Below are 16,038 nucleotides of genomic sequence, written 5' to 3' on the forward strand. Positions count from 1 at the left end.
ATTTACTATTTATTATACAGCCTTTACTATTATACAGTATTTACTATCACATACTATTTACTATGAAACATAAATACAATTTATACGTATATCGTCTCCTATAGGCGACTTAAAATCACGATAAATCCAATGAATTGAAGCATCAACGTGCCGCGGAAGGTAGCAGAACAGAAAGGCGTAAAATCAGCAAAGGCAGTTCGAAATCGTACTCGGTTGCGCAACGAACGAACGAGCGAACGAACGAACGCCTAGAAAACCACTAAAACCGGGGCGAAGCAACTGGTGTTACCTTGAAGACGCCACCAGGCGCGTCAGTAACGTCGTAAAAGGAGGAATTGGCCAGGCGCGCGAGCCCCTAGCTGGTAGATCGCCAGCACCGCACGCGCGCGTCGACCGTTGCGGCAGCGTTTTCCGAACCGGATCCCGCAACCCTAACCATGAAATCCCGCTAGAAACCCCTAACAGAGATAAACCTCCGAGAACATCGTCGTCGTCGTCGTTGTCATCTCGCTTCAGCTTCGACAAGAGAAGCGCGTCGAGAAGCGAACGCGGTTCTCGATCGCTCGCATATCGATCATGGGCGTCGATCGTGAAAACAGAGGCGTTGCCGGCGGATTCTCGCCGCGAAACTTTTTTCTTGGCAAGATCCCTGGATTTCGTGTAGAGTTATTCTTGGCACGATCGTCCATGACGATGACGAGCGGCGTCGACGAGCTCGGTGTTGGCCGCGGACTGAACGAAGACAGTAAGGCAGTCCGGGACGGTTATTCGGTTCGCCAGCGACAAAAGTCGAGGGGAACGCCGACTTTCCGCGCGGCGCGTCGGTCAAAGGTCGGCGATCGTTTGCGCGCGTGTGTCGCACAAGGGTCACGGGATCGATCGTTTGGCAGGACGATGACCGGAGATCGGCGGATCGAGGATCTACCATCCTTGGAGGCGATCCGATCGAGCCGCGTCGAGCTGTTCGCTGTTCTCGCGACAGAAGCTGTTCGCAGATAGCATTCTCGATTTTAGATCGGGGTTCGCGTTGCTGTCTGCCATGGTCCGTGGACTTTATGCCATGGTCCGCGGACTGTACACCATGATCTATTCGTCGCGTCGTCGTTGATGGCATTCGCGGTACTCTCAGTGGTCGGTGTGTGGAACAAGCGAAAACGTGCCAGCATTCTAATGTGCCTACTTCGTTGTTGATTGTTTACGCGCGATTACGCTCGCGGCCCAGTTGTGCGCGGCTGTGGGGTACAGGGGGATTCCGTGATACGTTCACCCTGGTCGGACGGGTTCGTCGTATGGTGTGTCCATGGTTCTCGTCGAAGAGTTTTCAGTGAGCTCGGCGTGCCGATTTTTGTGTCGACCCTTCGCGGTCAAGTGATTTGTGTTATCAAACTCCCGAGGCACTGTTAAAATTATTATTAAATCGCGTTAATTCTCACATTTTCCGAAAGCTGCGCATCTTTTTAGAATAACCGACGAATCTTCTATGCATCGTTGTTGTGAATCTATAATACTATTATTATCTAATTATATATAATTAGATGATAATATATAATTAGATGATAATAGAGTCTTGTAACAACTTAAAAATCATAGACACCGTAAATTAAAAAAAATATTGGCGCGATTGGCTTTCACTGTTCGCACATTTTTTATCAACAAATTTTATCGGCCCTGAAATGCACTATAATTCTATAATTCGCAGCTTCCACGATTCTCCAAATATTTTCTTGAAAAGCTCGCGACAGTTTCGGAGAAACATTTCCGAGAAATATGACATTCGCAAAAGAATTTCGCGACTGTTCCGTGCATCCTTTCGATAAAGATATTCTCGAGACCCTGGAGCATCAGAAATTAAAGAAATTGCCATACGTCAGGACGGTGGACCAACAACTGTCAATTACCTGTCACGTACCTCACCTATTGGCAAGAAAGATGCGTCTATTTATAAGTAGCAGCATATTGATGCACGCGAAACGTTCATTTCGCTAATTTCAATTTTATCGTACAACAAAGCAAACAAATTCGTAACTCTGCCGTAATATCTCCGAAAGAGTACGTTCTACTAAAAATTTTATGAAAAATGAGACTAAAAATCAGGTTTCCTACGGATATGAAGTACAAACGAAAAAGCATAAAAATCAATTCTATCGAACTAAAAACGATACGCAATCGTTCGATTCTCTCGTCGTTCCCAAGCATCGTTTATTAACCCTTTGCACTCGAAGCCATTTCACCTGCAAATCTAAAATAATTTCCATAGCTTATAGTATTTCCATTTTATATAACAATGTACATTTTATGCACACGTAATTGATTCTTGCGATTCGAACTAACAATTCCGCTTGCAACAATTTTTTAAATACAAACTATGTTGGTACAAAGATTATTATAAAACGTGGATAGAAAAATTTGAGCGGTGCAAAGAGTGCAAAGAGTTAAATATCGAATAACTATCAGACAATAAAAATCAAATTCGAAGAAATAGAGACGCGGGAATTAACCCTTTAACAATAAGTCGAGTGGCGACGCTAAAAATGTTTATGCCACGTTTCAAAATAATTTGTAATCATTTATGATTACAAATTATGATTTAATAATCATCGTATCTCTTTATATCTAGAAAATTGTTAAGTTCTATTATCCGTTACATAAATCATAAAATTCAATTTTATAATATATAAAATGCTTCAAATTATATAAAATGGCAAACGCTACGAGTCTAAACAAATCTCTTGGATTTCCGCTTAAAAATGACTGCAAAAGGGTTACGACATCTGTTAATTAGAATATTAACGAACTCGTGCGTGAACTAATTCGTGATAGCCGCGCGATCGCGAATACGCTCTCCCGCGGTCTTGCACGTTGACCGGTAAACCCGATTGTGCTCCCCGTGAATTGACACAATTGGGGCGGGAAGCTAGAGAGGGAGCCGCGCTGGGAATTCTATACGCGAACGAAAATCTCCGCGCGTTTCGTGTCGCGCCAGCAGGCCAACAGGGGGCTCTTTGTCGACGAGGAGGCAGCGGCCTGATTTACGGGGCTTATAAAATTGGACATTTGCCGCGAATCAATTAACGTGTATCCATTGGAATCGCGGATACTCCTCTATCCTTGGGCGCCCGGCGAACAGCGTCGAGCTCTCTGTCTCAGAAGTGGCCCGCGAGATTCGGAGATTCACTTCTGTATGAAATTTGTTGATCTTGGTCCATTAAGACGCGAACGGAAATAGAAGATATCGTTCTCAGGATTTCTTAATCGAGAAGCGATTAACTCGAGACTGTCCGGCGATGTTAGTCGAAGATTAAGCCTCTCGTTACGGGTGAAGGTTATGGTTGGCATAGAATATTATGTGAATATACATGATATGGTACAATATAATATATGTAATATAATATAATATAATACAATACAGTACAGTACAATATAAATATTATATACATGTTATAGTTTGCAATATAAATATAATATGATATAACATAATACATATCATATAGTATACCATGATATAATATGATATAATACAATAAAATACAGTACAAATATGATATACATGTTATATTTTGCAATATAAATATAACATGATATAATATATGTAATATAATATAATACAATATAATACAGTACAATATGGCACTCCGTGGCGGTGCGAACTACTGTAACGAAAGGGTTAACCGTCGAAGCTTAAATCACGAGGACTAGAAGTGACTAGAAACGTTCGTTGATTGCGAGCTTAATTAGAATGCAGTGGAATAAACGCCACGTTAAATTTAACCAAACCTTTTCTATATATCGAGTTTCGAATCATTCTGTATGCTATTAACAACCAGCCGCCGCGAGTCTAACTGTATAGTTATCGACAGAAGTTACGATACAACGTAACCATTTGGTAATTTTATTATATTACTTTTTCCCTTCTAAGATACAGAGCTTGAAACTAAAGATAGTACAATGAGACAAGGTTTCATACATCAATAAACAATGATTTTTATTCCGAAATTGCTCGTACAAGGACCACGATTAAATTGAATCGAAAAAAATAAGGCAAAAGCTACGCGATAAAATTAAGAAACATGAAACCTTTTTGTAATGAATTAAGTCCGCAGTATTTCGCAATATTTCACGGTTTTATCTTTAACATCGTTAAGTTCATATTATAGTTTTTATTAAGTTAGTGCACACGAAATATAGGATTTTTAAGCGAACAGATAAATCTACATATTTTCTCTGAAAAGCTGTTTATTTAATAAAAAAAAAGAATATTTCCCGTTTGCTTCGATCGCGTGTTGTTATTTAACTTTTTCACAGCGATCGTGTACAAGTTTCATTCGTGCTCGAAGTTCATCGCTATGAAATTCTCAGCGGACAAAGCACGTCTAAGAAGACTATTAAAGCGCGACAAAGTAGCTCGGCGATTCCTTACCTCGACGAAACATGCAATTGTATAAAATTCCGAAACGCGGATGCTATTTCACTTTTCTGTTCGCTTTCACGGTAAACCTCTTAGCCAATGGAAAGAAATATGTCTGCCTCCTACGCGCGCGGCGATAACCATCGCGGAACGCGGTCTTGTTTTCTTAATTCGCTCTATACAGAACGCGCGAGACCTACGCCTCTCCTCTATGGTCGATGAAACGATGTAATATCGTACCCGCCCGCCGAGAAACCGAAATTGCAGAGGCTTTTTTTTACATGTCCGCTGGGCTCATCTTCTAAATTGACCCATTTCGGGCTGTATTGTGCGCCGCGGATCCACGGGTAATTGGCAAACTGATTACAGCCAGACCCACGTAGAAATCGATTCGCGTCCCCCGCGACGGTTCTCCCTTTTTCACGTGTCCCGCGGTTTCTTATTTTATTACGTGGATTTGATCGCGCTCGAGAAAGGCGCACCGTTTCGGGTTGGAAACGTGGTTTTCTTGTGCGAAGGGAAGTGGGATGAGTTTATCCGATAGCTTCGAGCTCGATAGAAGAATTGAACGGGAGAAAACTAACGAGGAACACCTGTAATCTTTTCTCTCGATTTTTATTAGCTTCGCGAGCGATTTTGTTAATATGTTAGGTTATGTCAGGTTATGTTAATATGATTTTGTTATTATGTTAGCTGTGTACCGCGTGGAATATATCATAAGAAAATGGCAATTTTTATAACATTAACCCCTTGCACTCGGAACCATTTTAATATCAAGGGATTAGAATTTTATTTCAATTCTTAAAGAACAGAATTGCAAAAAATAGACAGACAAATGAAAAATTAACGTTTGCAGGTACCGCGATTTTAACACTGTGCCGTCCGGCGACACCGCGCTGGTGTCGCATGCAAATTATATGAGACAAAGAAATTTTACATTTATTTATCACATATATTTATCACATTTATTTATCGTATATATTTATTACATATCTTCGAAATTTCGTGAAAATAGGAGGAGAAGACCGAAAACTCGTGAGAGCTAACGATGAGATTAGCAACGATTAAAATTCCAAATTAACGAGTCAAAATTAATTTGACCAATGTCGGTGTTTGCGAAGAAATGTTTGCAAAGTGTTAATTCTCGCTGCTCGGTTCCTGATAAAGATCCACGTCGCATTATCGAATCGATTCGGCCGAGGTCTTGCACAATGTTGCGCCGCGCGGAGAATGACCTAAATAAGATCCCTAGGGCGTATCTATGAACCGGGTGTTTCTATGAGTGCTAGAAGACGGTGGTTGCTCTTAACGCGACCGAAGACGACTGCGAATTGTGATTGTTACCTTGTGACGGTGACGAAGGTGATTTGAAGAGCACGTTATTTCGCGACGATCGTCGAGGACGCGCGGTTGCTGGCGCGGCCAATAGAACACACGAAGTTCAAGGCGATGTCATCGTGGAAAGGATGGACAGTTTGGCCAAAGGTACGGCTACGAGTGACAACAGTGCGAGATAATGTTGGCCCTGCACTATTATTCGAACTCTAAGGCAGTCCGCGCCACGTTGAGCCGTGTCTCGTCCGCTTGGTGGAGCCAGGACGACGAGCCGATTTACTCGAAGGATCTCATCAAGGAGTTCGAAGTGGAGAATCCGCCCCTCGAGGACGAGCTCGCTTGGATCCTTAAAAAAGGTATCGGCGGCGCGCGGAGACTTCGAGAACGAGAGCCGACACCCACGTACACCCCCATCCCATCGTCGATCGGGGAACATTGCAAATTCGAGCGCGGCCGAATTTCCGAAAGTCCTTGACGAAATTGGGCGTCTCTTTGAAACCGTCGACGAACGGGATCCTTTTGACGATTTCGGGGAATAAGTCCGGCTGTGGGTGCATACGAAATTATGCATCTTTGAATCCAGTTCTTCGCGATCGATGTGCTGCGGCTAATATTAATATTCGGTCATTTGATTTTATCTGGGTCGTAAAATGCTATGATTTTCTTAAAACTGGACCGATTTATTTATCTCTTTCTTTTGTTTAGATGATAGAGAGGTTGGTATAGTAGAGAACGATTAAACTACTTTGTTACAATTTCGCTGTTATTTAGAGTGATAATATAAAATAATAAGTATTTTATTTGAGCCTCTAATGAAAATTTAAAAATTGCGTTTCGTAATTTTATTGAAATTGGTTAATAAAAAGTACAATGCTAGCAATTACGATTTTTGCCATCTTTATTTTTTACAGCCCATACAAATCTAAGAAACCCATTTTTTTTATTTTTTATTGTAAGTTGAGATGAGAAGTTTAAAGATTGAGTGATTGCATTAGTTTCTTTTGCCATACTAAGTAATAACAAAATTTTAAAAGAGTATTCTAGTTATGGTCTAGTAAATTAGTTACTGTATCGTCTAAAAAAGAATTCATTTAGACCAGTTCTTAAAAAGTTATTGCATTTTAAAAGTCGTCCGAATATTAACGAGTGTCACTCGTGTGAATATTTCCCTTAATGGAGCTAAAATCAATTCAATTTAAATTATTAAATAATTTCCTTTAATAATACCTAATACATTAATAATACTTAATTTACTAATTTACTAAGATCAAGCCAATAATTTAAACTACTAATATTAAACTAAATTCCATCAAAACATTCGCACAATTCTTCCAGCCTCGTGAAAACACGGTATTCCAACAAACTCTTTACGTATTCTTAGATCATTGTATTTCGTTCGTTAACGTGTTCAGTTCGAGCACGGTTACGCGGATAAAAAAAGAGGAAAGGTACGGCCGTTGAAACACGAGGACCTGATATAAAATATGAAATCATAATACAGGGAAACACGAGACGGACGGGGTTCGCCGCCCGGTACTTCTGTGCCAGTTATTTCAGAAATAATTTAGCCGGAAGTGAAGGAAATTCGAGCTACTCGCTACACGGAATAATTTCCTCAGCCTCCCCTCACCCCCCCCCCCCCCCCCTCGTCGGTGGCCTTTGAAAATTTGCGGTTCGTAGAGACGGCGCGCCGTCTCTTCGCCGTGAAATCTGTTCCGTGTAAAATCTGAATTCTCCTCGCTTTTCCCCGTGAAAGATGGATACGGCTGTGCCGTTACCGAGGGAAAACTCGCGAAACTACAAGACCCAGTTCTCTAATTGCGTCCGACCGGTTGTGCCTCGCGTCGGAAGGACACAATGTCGTTTTATTGGAACGTAATGGGGGACCTATTTAAATCACGTCAATTCGAAACATGCCGGCGGAATTATAGTAATTTCCTGGACTGCGGCGGAGAGGCAGAGGTGTAGTAGGTAGTAGTAGTCGTCGTAACGACCTCGACGTGGCCGGCCGTACCCGACTACGGAACTCGACCCAGGACGCGGTGTTGTATTTATATAATCCCGGCAAAACGAACTTCTGGATGTCGTCGGGCCGAGTTCGTCGAACGCCGTGACTCCCCGGCGGCTCCATTTTAAGAACAATGCGCAATTGAGATTCAGGGTCGTCGATTCACGCGCTCGCGTAAGGTGTGGGGGGTCATCGCACGCCGCGCTTACTTTAATAAACGCGGTAAATCAGGGTGGACGATAATTACCATAATCGAAGTATAGCAACGTTCAATTACCGCTCGACAAAATTTTCCTTTACCAGATCGCGAATTTTTTGAGAATGATTCACCCGTTGCGCTGGCGATCATTTCAACTGCAACGTGAATGCATTTGTTTCAAGCTACAATATTGGTTGTATTGAAAATTTGATCAGTTATATTTTGTAACAATTTATTGAATTCGAAACGCTTTAATAATTGGTAAATTTTTAATGTCGCCGCAGAGTCGCTTACTAAGTGCAAAGGGTTGATAAAAGTGCAATGCAGTGAAAATATCAGAAGAACAGGTCAAATGAATTTTTATTTAACTTCTATTTATATAATATATTCTATATAAAATTCGAGTGCTGGCTAAAATCAGAGAGAACAGTAAAAGGAATGTCCATCTTTTATATTATTCTCATGGTTTTATATCGTACTTGTATTACATAATTTTTCTCAGATTATGTTACTCGTGTACACGTTACATTCGTATCATAAATTATATATAAATCAAGATATACCTTTTCTCCTAAATACTGCAAATTAATACTAGATTTACGGAAACCGTCAAAATCTCTGATTTGTTAACGTACTATTATTCAGATTTTCAAGATACATTTATTGCTTATTTATCGATTATATTTACTATAATCATTTATATTAATTTATTCATCGATTACATTAACGATTAGAATAAATCGTTACTTTCATAAACAAAATATAAAACGGCTGCTTTTATTACTCCGTAAACCTAGTGTTAAACAATGTCCCTCTCGCCTATCCGACCTACGCACTGAAAGATTAATTATTAATCTACGCACTTAAAAGATTAATTATTAAATCCTTATTAATATACGCTTAAAATTAACCTACTATAAAATACTTATCAATTATCAAATTAATATCAAATCCCCAAACCAGCCAAGAGAAATCGGCAAAAAGGGAACCGCTTTTCTCGCAACCTAATGATCCATTGAGCACCTAACCGCGCAGCCAACAAAGACCGGCCAGAAAAGTCGCCGCTTTTTCCGCCAGTGTCCTTATAAATACTTAGTCATGGCATCCGCTCGGCAAACCACATAGCAGCCGGCCAAAGAGGACAACGTGCTTAGGCGTGTCTAAACGGTTCGCCGTCACTGTCTACTATGCCAGTATATTTGTGCCGCGTTCCCTCGTCCGTGCAACCGAACGAACGCTTGCTAGCGCCGTACAATCTCCTCGGCAGTCAGTAGCCCGATGATCACAGCACGGCGAGCCGCGCGACCGTGTGCGACCGCGTTCTTTCTGACTTTTCTACGCTGTGTACAGGGACCGTCCGCCGCGTCGCCTAATCGCGAAACTTGTCGCGGAACGGGTCGTGCAAAACCGTCGAAAAGTCTCGTCGCGGAAATTCGTTGTGCTACGGAACGCTCTCCCTAGAGGGGGTTGGACCAAAAGTGAACTCGAACGAACTTGGTTCGAGCAGTGTTGTTCGGTAGCCACGCGCCCAGAGTTCCCGTTTAACAACCGGCATCCAGAGAAAAACGGGTACACGCGCGCCTGCGGGAAATGTCGTTGGGTCGTTTAGCTCGTTACCCGTTCGCCTGACACACTTTTCCGCGCGTCGGATGAAGCAACTTTTTCCAAAGCGTAAACTCGATTCCGAGAGAGCGCGCGCGGCTAGGTCGTACTAGGTCGGCTCTACCGTGTGTTGTCCGTTTCTTTCTATCGTATAGGCGAAAGTGGAACTCGACGGTCGCGATCGCCGCGCACCCCGCGTCGCATTTCCACTAGGTAATTGGATGGAATTCGAACGGGCAGCGTTCGAGATATCGGTGCAATAGGACACCAGCCGAGAGAACTCGAGAACGAACGGAAAACTATAGGGATGGATCGGTCGCTGCTTCTTCGTGGTCTCCGGGCGAGAAGAGTTCTTCTCGCCCGGAAATTTGCCGGTCTCTCGCGGAGCTATAGTTTAGTCTGAGGGTGGCTCGGGTATGCGGACCTACCTCGCCACTGTGGACGCGCGCGGAGCTGTAGGGTAGCTTAGGTCAGCGCCGAGTGGAGGATCCGCGTCCTAGACCATGGTCTTCCGGCGCGTTCAGGGCATGATCAGCCAGTTTCTCTGGTTCCGTCATCCTCGAGCTAGCTATCGAGACTTCGAGTCTCCAAAATGAAAACTGTCGCGTGTTCAGTGGTAGAAATAGATGCGAGTTGCTAGGCTCCTCCGCCGGATGAAACATTTTCCAAGCGTTTCGCTTCTGCCAGGTGTACAGGTTCGATTCCATTCCACAGCTAACGGAGCTGCATTTTTCTCCGAAGCACCCTCTTGGGTATCGTTTATGTGGCCAAGTAAACAGCATCTCTTGCGGATCTATTCGCCCATTTGTCCATTATGTAAGTGCAACCGGGCCCTGATGAACGGTTTAACGAACTGGCTACGGCGAACGCATTAGTCGCTTTTAGATTCAATGACCGACTGATCTTTGATATTTATCTCGAGCCTCCGCGGAAAATTTATGGTCGGTACAAGGATTATCGTCTGCTAATCGCTCTTTGGATCTCGCGTCGTTAACACTTTACGTTGCAGTATTTTTATTTATAATTTCTTGGTCGTTCTGTTACAAGAGCGTTGCAATTATTTTATATCCGTGCGGGAACAGATTTGTTTCGGATTTGATCGCGATGCGTGCGCGAATCTGAAAACCAGATACCGTGGAAAGATATCTGTAATTAGACGTGTTGCGATCATCCTCAATGATTCCAAACTCGTCGCACGGTTTCTTGGTACTGTATGAGTAACCGTTTCCTGAGATACTGATTGAATGGGTGCCTCGTGTTTTGTAACAGGTTCTCGCGCCAGCGGGGAAACATATTTATTCATTAATCCCGGGAAACTGGAAAAATAATCCTCTCAGCGAACAGAGAATAATATTCTTTTTATTCATTTTCTTTATTTTCATGAAGCGAGTTCTCAGGATCTCGTAATTTTATATGCATTGAAAACCGCGCAGAAACTGGCGAGAAAGTAACGAGTTTAGTTAATAATAATAATAAGAATAATAATAATAATAATACTAATAATAATATATATACATTCAATTGCGTATCGTTATTTTCAAGAAACTATTTCACTGTCCTTAAATGAATTGTATATTGCATGCTGCACTGAGGCAGTTATTGCACTAATTGACAGTGATGGGACGACAGGAATATCTTTTAATTGATCGCCGTGAACAATTCGTTATTGGAAACGTTTCACAGTGGTATCTTAACTATCTCGTGCAATTGGTTTTATTTAAAGGCAAAGTAAATGCATTGTTCGATCTCGGAAAGTATTATTTGTTGTAATATTTAGTATTTAGCAGGAATAGTAATTAAAAAATATATTTTATCAATAAGATATTACAAAATTAGTGGTAAAGGTGTTTTCCTTTAAATCTGTTGTAATTAGGCTGAACATTTATTCGAATAGATGTTTCTTTGTTAATCAGTTTACCCAAAGCTCCTCACAATTATAATAAACACTATATCGCGAATGTGTTATAATAATAGTATTTCATCATATGGTGTACCTTAGACCGTTTCATTTAGTATACCCACTCATGCAATAAAGATTTTTTTCAATAGAAGATGCGCGCCTCTTTTAAGCACGTTATAACGCGATCATCGTCATCCCGTCTAATCAATCGCCTAATTGGGCTCATTTTAACGTTGCATAACATCATCACCCCTTGTGCGAACGTTTGATTAGGCACCAGTGACCCACATAATCGCCCTTTATGCATGAATATTGTAAGGAACGCTGACATGTGATATTGTCGAACGACTTCAGCAAAGGATTATTTATTAATAAAACCAGTTAATCTTGGAAGTCGTAAATTTTGGAATCTCGCTCGCTGCCCGTCGCAAAAATTTAAATATTCCGCCAGAATATGTGATTCGGCGCCAGATATTGCACCAGCATAACCTATCGCGAGGCAAGGTCGGCCGAAACCCGGTGGCCGAATCAATGAGTTTCATGACTGAAAAATGTTCTGATAAATATTGTAGAGACAAAGGTGCATCGTCGGGGGACTGTAGAATGAGATAGAAGGATTTATCGTTGTTCCGCGCGGGGATGCGACTAATTTCCAATAATTTCGCGTAGTAAGGACATTGTGATAACGTTCAAAGACAATAACAAAAGAAACGAAACCATGCTTCGACGAAACCAAAAGGCTCTACTCTACTGTGAACTGTTTGGGCTTTCAGAGGAGGACGAATCACAGATCTTTGTGAAGTTTTTCAAATTTCACAAATGTTACGACCTAATACCGACCAGTGCCAAGTTGGTTGTTTTCGACACGCATCTCCTCGTCAAGAAGGCCTTCTTCGCCCTTGTCTACAACGGTGAGTGACAAATCTAATTTCTGTTACGATCAACCATTTCTGTTCCGTCCTCTTTAAAATATATAATCCTTGTATCGACCCAATCTTTTTGCCACAGGTGTAAGAGCTGCGCCATTATGGGACAGTTCGAGGCAAGAATTTGTGGGGATGCTGACGATAACAGATTTCATAAAAATTCTGCAAATGTACTACACCAGCCCGACTGTAACAATGGATGAATTGGAAGAACACGAATTGGATACATGGAGAAGTAAATACCTCTTCTATTTTTCACAGACGTACATATTGTAATATTTACTAATGAAAATATCTCATGTTGCTGCTTCAGAAGTTTTGAAGGATCAAGTTCATCCGTTAGTGAGCATTGGCCCGGATGCGTCTTTGTACGAGGCCATCAAGACTCTTGTACAAAACAGAATTCATCGTTTGCCTGTGATAGACCCAGACACTGGAAATGTTCTCTATATCTTGACACATAAACGAATACTAAGGTTCCTCTTCCTTTATGTAAGTATTAAAACGATGCTCGTGAGACACAATGTATAAGCGTTGAGCACGAGATTCATTATGATGACTTGATTTAACAGATTCACGAGTTACCAAAACCATCATTTACAAATAAAACGCTGAGGGAATTAAGGATAGGTACATTTGATAATATTGAAACAGCCACAGAAGAAACTAGCATAATTTTAGCACTCAAGAAATTCGTAGAGAGGAGAGTTTCAGCGTTGCCAATCATTGATACTGAAGGCAAATTGGTTAACATTTATTCAAAGTTTGATGTTATTGTAAGTATATATTAGCTGTTCATTAGCAATTCCAGCTGTTCATCAAAATTTTATAAGTTAAAGCTTGTTAATATTGATACATGGATAATGTTTATTTTCAGAATTTAGCTGCAGAGAAAACATATAACAATTTAGATGTTTCATTAAGAGAAGCAAATGAGCATCGTAATGAATGGTTTGAGGGAGTTCAAAGTTGTAAATTAGATGAAACACTGTTTACTATTATGGAAAAAATTGTTAGGGCAGAGGTGCAGTATTTTTTGTAGTCTTACATATAAGAAATAAAATAATTTATGAATTTTATTAAATTAGAACATGTTTCTATTTTTTAGGTCCATAGGCTAGTAGTGGTTGATGATGACGATAAAGTGATTGGTATAATTTCTCTATCAGACTTACTCTTCTACCTCGTTCTTAGGCCTTGCGGTAGATATAGTTCTTAAAATTCCACATAAAATGAAGGCAATTAATAAAAGTAATATTGAAACAACAGCAACTGTAATAATTCATAATAATTTTCAGGTGAGGATGGCAGTAGCAATAAAAATAGTTCTATATCATTAAGAACACAGGACTCTCTATCAAAGAATCCGAGTTCTGTGCAGTTGGAAGCTTCTCTTCCTGATGGTGAACAAGAAGCTGAAACAGACGCAGCTGATGTAAACCAATCTGAAGAAGCACCCGCGACACCTAGTCCACCGCTGAGTCCAGCAGCGTCAGATATGTCTGAACCTCAATCTAATTTAGTAAATCAGTCTCAAGAATCCGCATGGCGGGAAGTAACTGTATCAGGGGGAGAATGAGACAATGCAAGTTTGGCATGCCGTTGAGCATGATACTGTGACCGGTTTATCACTGTGAAATTAAGATTAAATTTACAGTGGAACAGCGGTAAGGAGCGAACAAACAAGCGTGTATTTTTCATCTGTTTTTAATATTCGCGGATGCCATTGTCTTAAAAATTCATGAAAAACACACGAACCGATTATTCTGTGCTCATCGAACCAGTTAGAGGCAGAAGTTGTTAACAGGGAGTTATTATATCACATTGAGCGCGAAAAATTTACGAACGAATTTTACTGGACGCGACAAATAAATAATAAAAACGCAACGCTGTGTAATATATAAAAGTTGAGTAAGCTTAATTTTTTATGGTACAAATGCTACTCAGCATAGACGTTCGAGCTTCTTGCCAGGAACGATCGCTACGCCATTAATTGCTCAGGGTATGAATTCTCCACGCCCTTACTTCTATCGTACACTGGGAATGTTTCAAAAATGAATTTCGAGGAAAAAAAGATAACTGTTTCGTCCTTTACATTTATAATGCTACTGTGCTTTTTCATATTCGAACCTTTGTATTTTATTTCCGGTCAAAGATCTAGATATATATAACCTACTTTATTTAGTAGATGTGTACACAAAATATGAAAGAAATAGTAGCTGTATACTGAAGAGTGTTCCTCCATAAGGAATAAATATGGACCCCGTTTTTACAAAGGCCTTCCATGCAATAACCTTACTGAAGCGAATACTATAGTTTTAATCAAAGCCTCTAAATATGTGCATCCGGTATGATTATTTGTAAGGATAGTTTCTTTGTCCAAGAATATTTCAAACTGGACTTTGAAATGAAAGTTAATTGCAGAGGATGATGTGTGATACACACTTCACAGAAAAGAAACCGATCTGGTGCTTTTGATTTTATGTTATTAGTCGACTATGATATAATTATTGAATGAATTGATTAAAATACGACTACTAATTACAATATGAATCACATTGTTTTGATACAGCTGTATACCTTCAAAAAAAAAAAAAGATTCATCTACAGGAAGGCACTGTTTGTATGTATTTAAGCTGCAATCTTTCATTAGATTTTTATGTCATTATTTTGTGTATGTCACAAGAGAACATTTACAAGAGAAAATGTCACTAAATATTAAGTGTCAGGCCTACAAAGCATTGGTAAATGAAATCTTTTCTTACCTTGAGCATGCGCTGCCACCACAATCTTTAATCAATGCTTGAAATATTTAGAGGTATTCGCAGTACTTTACTCAAGTTACTTACAAAACAGTTTGATTGTGAAAAATATTCATTTTACACTTATTTTAGATTTGTGTGTACATGTATATAATTTAACTTAATTTTATGTCCTTTGAACACTTATATTCCGTTTGTATCCGCTTTACGTGAAGGATTACGTACGAATAACGAATTACAACATTTTTATGTGATCTCTGACCAAAATTCTGTATAATGGAGAATGAAATTGTAACCGGCGTCATATAAAATGTGAAATGAAAGTTTTAAGATCATTATGAATTTGCATGTGTAACCAATGACTATTTAGAACAACTTTCTTTCTGAATAGATACAAATAATTTTATTGCAAATGGCCATTATATTAATCCTAATTTTTCGTATAACGTATATGAGTATGCAGTATGATTGTTGAAAATACACCGAATTACACTGGATTCTATTTGAAGAAAAAGAAAAGAAATTATGTATACATAATCTCGAGAAAATAAGTGGTAGAAAGCATACTTGTGCAAACACGATCAACTGAAGAAACTAGTTTCGTCACGAAATATTTCTTTATTCTACGCCTACTGCACGAAGAAAAGGTGGAACTTAATGAATTACGTGAAGATCTGTGTGTGTTACATCTATATGTGAAAATTTGTATATAAAATGGCCTCTGTGCCCAAGGAACAATGGTTTCCTGTTTGGCGCAAAGCTCCATTTTGCTCTGTAGAAATATGGGTAACAAAAAGAAAACCACCTACTCCTTCTTGACGGAGACAGTGCCTGTAATTTAGTGAATTTATTCCTAGGTACGTTTACGAGAATAAGAGTTTAAAAAAAAAAAAAGAAAAGA

At 40.1% G+C, this 16,038-nt stretch overlaps 1 protein-coding gene across 1 annotated transcript in view; it reads left to right on the forward strand.

Moving 5' to 3' along the window:
• Snf4agamma (SNF4/AMP-activated protein kinase gamma subunit) overlaps positions 1 to 16,036 on the forward strand; it is a 135,713-nt gene extending 119,677 nt beyond the window's left edge. The window contains exons 10-17 of the mRNA XM_078195822.1: positions 9,421 to 9,444; positions 12,223 to 12,360; positions 12,458 to 12,610; positions 12,689 to 12,867; positions 12,948 to 13,151; positions 13,253 to 13,399; positions 13,484 to 13,577; positions 13,674 to 16,036. Coding sequence (XP_078051948.1) covers positions 9,421 to 9,444; positions 12,223 to 12,360; positions 12,458 to 12,610; positions 12,689 to 12,867; positions 12,948 to 13,151; positions 13,253 to 13,399; positions 13,484 to 13,577; positions 13,674 to 13,954 — 1,220 coding nt within the window. The 3' untranslated portion in view covers positions 13,955 to 16,036. The remainder of the gene's footprint in view (positions 1 to 9,420; positions 9,445 to 12,222; positions 12,361 to 12,457; positions 12,611 to 12,688; positions 12,868 to 12,947; positions 13,152 to 13,252; positions 13,400 to 13,483; positions 13,578 to 13,673) is intronic.
• Positions 16,037 to 16,038: the final 2 nt, after the last annotated feature.

The sequence above is a fragment of the Augochlora pura genome, chromosome 2 (genome assembly GCF_028453695.1).
Source record: "Augochlora pura isolate Apur16 chromosome 2, APUR_v2.2.1, whole genome shotgun sequence".
Lineage (NCBI taxonomy): Eukaryota > Metazoa > Arthropoda > Insecta > Hymenoptera > Halictidae > Augochlora > Augochlora pura.